General features: G+C 33.1%; 1 protein-coding gene across 1 annotated transcript; it reads right to left on the bottom strand.

Moving 5' to 3' along the window:
- Window positions 1-1,999: 1,999 nt before the first annotated feature.
- Window positions 2,000-6,808, bottom strand: LOC132271333 (putative 4-hydroxy-4-methyl-2-oxoglutarate aldolase 2). The gene is made up of 2 exons (XM_059772682.1): window positions 6,565-6,808; window positions 2,000-2,698 (listed from the first exon to the last, which is right to left on the bottom strand). The coding sequence occupies exon 2, from the start codon at window positions 2,679-2,681 to the stop codon at window positions 2,181-2,183; it is 501 nt and encodes a 166-aa protein (XP_059628665.1). The 5' UTR covers window positions 2,682-2,698; window positions 6,565-6,808; the 3' UTR covers window positions 2,000-2,180.
- Window positions 6,809-9,615: the final 2,807 nt, after the last annotated feature.

Raw genomic sequence — 9,615 nt, 5'->3', positions numbered from 1 at the left:
TCAATATTTTCCTTGAAGAATTACATACTCAAGTTGCGGTAAATACTCGATGTGTTTACTTTACTTTAATTACCAGCATGGTAGACCAGGTGGTGTCAGGTTTGATCTCAACCAAACTGTTGAATGTGTACCGCCCTATTAGACTGGCAAAAACAAGTGAGGATGAGTTTTAAAAATTGGAAATAACAATTTTTTTTTTTTTCATGAATTTTTTTTTTTTTTTTTTTTCGGAAGTTTAAATCAGGGAACTTATTTGTTACCATTTGAATTTTAATAGCTGAATTTATTAGCATCACTTAATAAATACAAATAATCGCATTATCATTCATGTTGTACATCAACTTTTTAGTCAAGTTTGGTCATAGGCATTAGGCCATCCACCATTAGAAAAAATTAATAAGAAATATATTTTCTTTATTCAGATAACATTGAGAAGAGAAGAGAAAAAAAAAAAAAAAAAAAAAAATACTTCTATTATTACAGCTCAAACAAATACTCTCTCTCATATTTGGAGGTAGTTGCTTACCAATGACCTCCCTCCTATATAAGCCTCATATCTAGAGTACAAATATTATAATTAACTTTGCAAAATTTTCTATACTCTTATAATCTTCTTCACACAATATTTACAAGCTTTCAAACATTCTAGTCCTAACTCTCTCTACACTCTGGACAATCTCCAGACAAATGTGAATGAATCCATTGAAAGTCCCTTGTAAGTCTGATGATCAAAAGGGTAATCGAGGGGCACGATGAAATCACGTGGTTTCACTGATGAAATGGAATGCTCGTGAATAACCTCCACAAGCTAGCACTGCATGAAACAAGAATGCTTTAGGGTTGATTGTATCTCCAAACCTGGGTTTCCTTACGTGAACTCAACCCGGGTTTTCGCAGCTTCTAGCTTGCTCTCGCTCGGCTCAATCCCCTCAACTGTTCCTCCAGGAGAGACTTGTACCGCTCATCCCACGTAGGGTACTTAGCTCTATTGTCATTTTTTCTACGCGGTTTTATATATGAATGCTGCTCCAACCTTCTTGGTCTGGTCCTTGAGAAAGTAGAACAAATCAAGGGTCATGACCATCTTGTTTTCCACCATCCCGGGCAGTGGATCACGGTAAATTGATCCCTCCATAGGAAGATACACGACGCTGCTACTAGACGCGCCACCATGTTGAGTGCAGTTGCTATATATGTACATCATCCTCGTCGTTGGATTCACAATTGAGTTTGAATCAAAAGGGCAATGGAGAAGAGCACGTCGTAATCACGTGATTTTGCTGACGAAATGGAATGTTCATGCGTAACTTTTCAAGTACTGCATGAAATAGGAATGCTTTAGGGTTGATTGTATGTCCAAACTTTGGTTACCCTTCATGAACGACTTTTAGCAGCTTCAAGCTTGCTCACGAGTACACACGGCTTAATCTTGAATCCCCTCGAGTGTTCCTCGAGAAGGGAGTTGTACTACTGGACTTTGGAAGACGATAAAGTACTACCGGACTACAAGGACCCTAAGAGAGGTTGAGGTCGAGACCAAAGAGTGAGAAGAACTTGGTTAAGGCAGTTGTAAAAACCTGAACAGATTCAAGGTTACCATAGGACAAAAGCAAGATGTGATAGCAAAAATCAAGTGAAATAAGGAGAGTTTGCTACATCTCCAATGAAATTTGAACGTTGGATTCGATGAAATGGTGGAGCAAATCACAGATGATAATGTCTCCATTCCAAGCACAAAGAGAAGAGGTAAGATGGGATAAGAGGCCGTTGAGATACACATATGATATAAAAGATTCAAAGATTTTATATTGTTAAATGGGCCCAAATGAATTAGCTAACTGAGGGCTAAATTTACCTTCGAGTGTAAAATTAGACCCCAGCAGACCTTAGTTTATTAGAGATTTAGAGAGAATCTGTTTCGCGCGCAGTCGCAAATCAGATCAACCTTTGGGACAAATTATACCTAAAAGCCATCAATACAATCATGATAATATTGGACTTTATTAAGAAAGAACAACAAATTAACACACTTCCATTATAACCGATTAATAGCGTAGTACACAGTTCCATCAGAAGTTTCATCCATGATCATAAATAGACAAATTCTCAAATTAAAGCATTACAAGTGTGTAACTTACTAGCCACGAAAGGCAAATACAGCCGCCAATGGAGAAGCATCCTCAAACACATAACTCGCCTCTAGATATCAGAATTCCATCAGTGTCTGCATAAAGCCATTCCCCATCGCAGATTCTAGTCCCAGCAATGGTAATCGGAACATGTTTTTCTCCCAGTCCCTTCTTATTAGCTTTCATCGGATGGGAAGCAAGAGCTCTCACCCCAATATCACAACCGTTGATTTCATCAACATCTCTTATACAGCCATTGACTACGATACCCGCCCATCCATTGTTCTGAGCTTGTACTACAGGATTGCCTCCCAATATTGCACACCTCAAACTTCCCCCTCCATCAACAACAAGAACTCTGCCATTACCTTTCTCCTCAAGGAACTCGCGAATCAAAACATTGTCTTCAAATACTTTGAGGGTGACTACTGGGCCAGAGAAGACTTGGCGCCGGCCATATATCTGGAAAACTGGCTGGAGAGCACGGAGCTCACCACTAACAATGAGCTGTGGGTTTGCATCACAAACTTCAGCAGTTGTGACCAATGCCATGATGTTATTTCGATCACCTTCAGGAAAGAATGGACATCATGTTTTTATTACATTGCTAACAAGAACATAGTACTTCTTTTTTTCCTCCAGAACATATTAAACTGAAGGATTCATAAGAAATTCACCATGTTTTCGAAAAAACGCTTTTCCAACTAGAATAAGAAGCCCTATACGGCAAAAGCTATATAACTAGAAATATATATAAATATTGATTAAAAAATATGACCATGCATCACATAGCTGGCTAAAATAGCAGTTTATCAGTTCCTTTTCAGGCATCAAGATGGTTCTGTAATCAAATTACAAATTGAAAATTTAGTAATAAAAAGTATCAAACATCATAGCTATCAATGGATAGACAAACCTCTTGCAAGATAAAAAATTTTGAAAATTCCAACTTATGTGAGAAACGCTATTATTGTATTGAGAGTACAGATAATTAACTTGAGAGTGACAGTTGATAACTGATCATACAACATCTAGGCATAAGCAACATATCAACAATTCTAATTGTTTCTTCCAAATAGTACATAACTCCTCTGCTGGGCCATGATTTGGATTTATGACATGATTTCCATTAAGAATGCTTGCTTCAGATGGTTCCATCTCTTCATCAACAGTTAATATCAGGGGTAAATAAAAAATAAAAATAATAAAAACAGAATGTGCCCAAGTATTTTGCAAAAAGAACCATCAACCATAGAGAGCCTTAATGAATGTTCAAGAAGATGAGAAGAAAGGTTGAAGACATGGTGAAAGTTGCACAGCCAATAGGTCAATTAGATTTTTTGACATGAGGACCTAAAGGTGGATGCATAGTTTCTTTTCAATTTAGATCTCTTATTTTTTCCATTAATCAATTATAATTAATAAATCTCAAGATAGTGAAAATAAAACCAACCAAACACATGACATTCAAAAGTTTTACATGTTAAACCCAACTCCCAAGCAGGAAAAACTGCAGCAGACTGGTCCAGAGCTTAATAATCCACTACGACAGGGAAAGAGTAAAAGACTGCAAACCTGAGAATCCAAATCCATTAATTTGCCTCCAACAACAACATTATCACTAGATACACTAAAATCTGGAAATCACCAGTCATTTCTACCCATCACTCCATCAGGCATCAACAACCTCATAGCCCTTGCATCCGTCTTCTCTTCACAGTGATCAACAGCAGATTCCACCCATTAATATGTATATTGCTCCAAGATAAGCAAAACTATAGATACAGCTTGTGGACATAACAACAGTTGCATCTAGAATGAAATTGAGGCACACATCACGAAGTGTCTAGACCTGATCCATCAACTTCTACAAATTTTCAATTTATAATGAACAAATCCACAAACCATTATCAGAGACATGACACAACCTTTTTTTGTGCAAAATAACCACCAGATGACCAAAATAACCCAAGAAATTCTCGCAACGCCTATTAATACCCCTTCCATTCCTTCATTGCACACTTCACATAATATAGATTAGTAAATTACCACTAGTCTTCCTCTCTGCAAGCTGAAGTATATACCTAAATTCTCTCCCTACAACCTTTCAAACACTCCAAGTATGCTCTTAAAGATTAGAGACATGAAGATCGACCGAGAAGAAAGAGAAGAAATAAGAGATACCTTTCCCATTTATTATTCTGATTGTATTTGCTAAATGAGGTAGAAATTTTTCCACAATTTAAATTTCCAAGTATTATCTCTTCTTCTACTCCTTGAAGCCTATGTTTATTTTGCGACCGTCTGCTCTTTTATAATCCAAAGAAGTTAATGCTTGACTTGTCATGGGGACTTTCAAAATTTTAAACAGATGTGAAGGAGAATAAGGAGGAAAAACCTTTCCTAAACAATAAACACCAAAGAATAAAAGGGACACCTTTTTTTATTAAAAAAAAAAAAACACACACACACAGACATACAAGACTTTAAAAAAATTAAAATAAAAAAGTTTTCTTGCTTATGAGCTTGATTTTATTTATTTTTTCCTTACATCTTTCTTTCTTACTTTGCTACAAGTAAACGAAGGTTTTTAACTTTCTCCACAATTAAAGTAGTTTTAATATTTTCTCTACTTCTATTTTTCTATAAAAAGGTTAATAACCATTTTTAACTCTCTCCATAAAAAGGTTAATAACTACTTATCAAAATATATATATACAAAAAGGTTAATAACCATTTTTCCTTGTTAAAGCAATCTTTGTTGTCCTTTTCAACATTATTTTTATTTTGAGTAATAAATAAGATGAAGGGATGGAGCTACAACTCTACAACATCAAAAGTCCATCCAATGAAAGCCAGGAGCAGTTTCAGTACTCTCTGCCAATTTTTCTTCCAGAAATGTGCTTTATTTGCTTCTTAAAATGATATTATTTTTTGAAAAACCTTTCCCCACTACTCATGCTTTCAAAAGTAGCCTCTGAGAAGGCCAATGGGTGGATATATTATCTCCATTTCTTAGAGAAGCCACCCAAGGGAAGTCTAATAGGGCCCTAATGCTACCTTCTCCTTTTAATATTCTGAAAACATTTTCTTCAAAACATTTTCATGCTTTTGGATGCGCATTTTTAATATTCCTATACCCTGCTCCAAACAACAAAAATTTGCCCCTAAGACTTGCTTCCGTTGCCTTTTCGAAAAAAAAAAATCTGTTTTCCATTTTTCTAAATATTTTGAAACACGTTTAGTGAAGCAATTTCTTTTCAAGCAGATCCACTACTTTGTTTCTCTTGTTTTTAAAAGAAAAAACAATCATGTGTAAATCCTCTTGAAGCCACTAAAGTTCAAAACAAGATGTTTCCAAAAACTCCATATCAAAACCATTTTTTCAACACACACTCAAACCATTTAGTTATAAAAAATATAAAAATAAAAAAAAATAAAAAATCTTCATTGTTCTTTTATCCCGACTCCTATTTTTCTAGTTGTGTGACGGCAAGAACCAAATCCACACATGAAAATGCTCCTTATGGACATTTCATCAAAAGCATTGTTTTTCCATTTACTTTCCAATCTTTCTTTAAGACCCTCTATTTTTCTTTTAATTTGCAAAGAACAAACTTTTAAATCCTAATTCTCTTTTAAATATATATATATATAGGTGCTAATCATTTTTATGGATGTTCGGCAGGTTGTCACCTTTTTCATGCATTATCAAGCCATCAAATCCATGATCATGATTGCACCGAAGAAAGGAGTCAATGAATGATATGTTGTAGTAACAAATTTCCAATCTACTCCTATTTGTGTGAAGAATAAATTAGTCATTTTCTTAAAAAAATAATAATAATAAATTAAAAAGTAAATTGTTATATCTGATAGAAAAAGCTTCTATTTGTTTTATTAAAATAAAAAATAAAAAAAATAAAAAAATCATACATTTATACCTTGGCCCTCTAAAGTAAAATACTTATCATAAAACAATAATAATAATAATAATAATATCCGCCACTTAAGATCACCAAAGATACAATTAAATCTAAGCTAATCAAGCCCATCTGATTGAAACAGTTGGGACAATGCCTTCACAAACTAATTTACCGGATCACTGTTTCGTAGGCCACCAATTTGATAACAAATCCGAACAAAATTACAAATAAACTAAGAAAAAAAACTTAGAACAAACGAAAGAATTAATTTTTTATTCATCGAAACAAATTGGAGCTCAAGATCGCAATAAATCAAAAGAGTAATGATAAATTACAACAATCTTATCAGCGAACAACAAACAAATTACCGACACAGATCCATCACAGAAAATACAATTCAATCAATAATTAGCGCTAAATCTGATTAATATCCGAGATTATCCGTAAAACAGCAAATCAGATCAGGATAAGTAATAAAATTTATCGGAAGAAAGAAACTTCAAACTTACCTTGAATTGAATCCCAATCACGATCAAACCCACAAACAAAGAGAAAGAAGATTGGTTTTGAGTGTGAAGTTGTGAGTGAGCTTCTCTCTCCTGAAAGTGGAAATGGAGAGAGAGATGGAGTTTTAGAGAGAGAGAGAGGAGAGAATCTGTGTTAGCTGTGAAGCGCGTGGGGTGACGTTGGAAAGTTACTGGGGGTAGTAGTGGGTTATGAGACCCTCTTGCGTATGCCTTTACAAACCAGAAACAACATATGTAAACAACCATATATGTGCAGCATATACATATATGCATATATATATATATATATAATTTTGGACCAATCCATAATTCACATAGCGTATGCAGAGTCCCTCCTAATTAGTTAGAAAAAATTACCTCACAAGAGTATTAATAAATTTACAAAAACAAAATTTATAAAAGATTTGAATACAATTAGTCTATCACGTGTCAAATAAATTTAAATCATCGTGAACCGAATAATTATCTAAATAATAAGTCTATAGATCGTCCATGAGATAATTCAATTTTCTGTACAAAGTATATCAAATGTGTATTAGTCTTATTTCTTACTCGAATTATGTTCATTTTGCACAATATTAAATTAACAGTGTAACACACTTGCATAATATTAGTATAACTATACAACAACAATGATGTAATAATACTTACACAATACATTTACATTGAAAATGTAAGATAATATTATTAAATTGAGAATTTAATATTTTTACATAATTGTTGCCTTGTCAATTTAAAATTGTGGCATTAATAATTTAAGTATTAGACAATAAGTAATGATATTTAGATATATTTTTTGGGGCAAAATAATATAATTTAATTAATTACTATGTCTTACAATGAGTCCTTAGACATCATACATTGAATGGAGGACGAAAATCCTAATCCCCAAATTCATGTCCCATGTGATGGTGTGTGAGACGTTACTGTCATTATACATATAATTGTATGTAATTTTTTTTTTTTTTGGGGGCTTATATATGTGAGTAGTGGTCATACATATAATGACAGTATATATTATATACGCGTGTGTGAGTGATGGGACATGAACAATTAATATACAGCGTTGAATATTGAAAATGAGACGAAACCTGGACGTGTGTGCGTCAGTGATTGTGAGTTTGCTGCATCATATATGTGGTCACTCAAACTTTAATACTCCTTCCATTTCAAAATAAGTGTCATGTTTTTTTTTTTATCCGTCTCAAAATAAGTGTCTATTTTCCTTTTTCAAACAATATATTTTATATCATTTCAAAAATATCCTTTAAGTTTAAATTTCAAACTTTTATATTTAAAACTTAAAAAGACAATATAGTAATTTTTTAGACAAATAATACATCGTCCCACGTGTTCCCTTAAAAATTATTACTCCCCACAAGCGATACTTATATTGGGACGGAGGGAGTATAAATTTGGAGAAGGAATTTAAGAAAGTAATAAGTGGCCATAAAATATTACGAAGTATGTAATTAAATGTGTTAATTTTATTATAAAAAATTGATAATAGGCGGTCACAAAATATTATAGAGTATGTAATTAAATATGTTAATTTTATTAAAAAGAAAGTATTGCTTTACATTTGTGATCAATCGAACTACATAATCTTCGCAAACATTCTACTCTTTGCTAAGCTCTCTCAATTTAGTAACAGTATCACTCATTCGGTCTTCATAAAATAAGAATCCTGTTACTTTTATTCAATTACTAATAATGCTACTAGTATTAATTTATTTTTCAAACTTTGAAATGCTAACAAGTTTGAAATTAAGTTTATGAACATTCATTTCAAAATCAGGCGAATCTCGATGCTCATGTGTAATTAGAGGAAATTTTAAGGGATGTGGGTATAATTTACTCATTAAAGAGAGCGTTCGCATACTGCATTTCCTTTTTTCCCGAGAAATTCAAGTCGTCAATTAATCACTCAACAACTTATTTTAAAAGTAATATATATATAGAGGCACAATTTAATGTGGCATACTAAAAAATAGGTTCAATATTGGTGTTGAATTTTATTTTTATTTTTTTAATTTTATTTTTATTTTTTATTTTTTACAAATACTCGCACACCCACACATTGTGGGACTTGAACCTCTCACCTCTTCTTTGAGAATATTGGATGAGCCACACACGGTTTAGAGCAGTTTTATAATTTTGTGAAACCAATTTCGTTCTAGTGCTTCTGTTTTTTTTTTGGGACATTATCGAAGACCTGATACTTAAGTTATACAATTCTTTTCAACAAGTGCAATTCTCGCGCTCTGAGTGCGCTCCCACTATCATGTTTAACGAGTGCCCTTCCCCTATTTTTACTTTGGGTGACTTAAATTTTGTCACTCTTAAATTCACTCTCTCTTCCGCGTGAGTTACCCAATAATACAATTTTTAAATGAGAAATGATAAGTCTTTCGATCTCAATTACCGACTCTTCCTACGAATACAACGTGATTGAATCACGTTGGAACTTTTAAAAAAAATCCTGTAGACATTTCTTTCTCTTCGACTTATTTCCAATCACGTTATATTCGAAGGAGAAGTCGACAATTGAAATCGAAAGATCTATCATTACTCTTGTTAAATACATCGTACCAAGTTGGTTTTAATATCATTAGGAGTAACTTTTGATTAAATGACATCGTTTTATTGGATTTGTAATATACTTACATTTATCATTATTTTGAGGTTGCAGCTGTTTAGAGAATGAAAATATTTTCGACGACCAGTTGTATGCATTTTGGTCACCACTGCTGTCAGATGACTATTTCTATATTGAACAATATCCTACAAGTGGCAATTAAATTACTACTTATTACAGGTTAGTCCATGGCTGACAATCTTATCTTTTGACCTCACTATTGACTTTAAAAACTCAAACAACCTTATTTTTTTCATTGCCTTTAATGATCTACAAAGTAATACTCAAAAAAGTTACTGGCCCAATAGTTGACTTTCCTATATCAAAATTAGAACCGACCATGAATGCATCTTACAAGTGCCATCAAGAACACCATTTCTCTAAAAAGTTAAAAA

The sequence above is a fragment of the Cornus florida genome, unplaced genomic scaffold, assembly GCF_030987335.1.
Source record: "Cornus florida cultivar Cherokee Brave unplaced genomic scaffold, ASM3098733v1 CherokeeBrave_3.0.0_Hap2_Chr08, whole genome shotgun sequence".
In the NCBI taxonomy this organism is placed as follows: domain Eukaryota; kingdom Viridiplantae; phylum Streptophyta; class Magnoliopsida; order Cornales; family Cornaceae; genus Cornus; species Cornus florida.
Note: the sequence above shows the minus strand (reverse complement) of the source record. Positions and strands in the feature narration are given on the sequence as shown.

Coding starts and splice junctions, on each gene's coding strand:
- LOC132271333 (XM_059772682.1), bottom strand. CDS start 2,681: ATGGCATTGGTCACAACTGCTGAAGTTTGTGATGCAAACCCACAGCTC.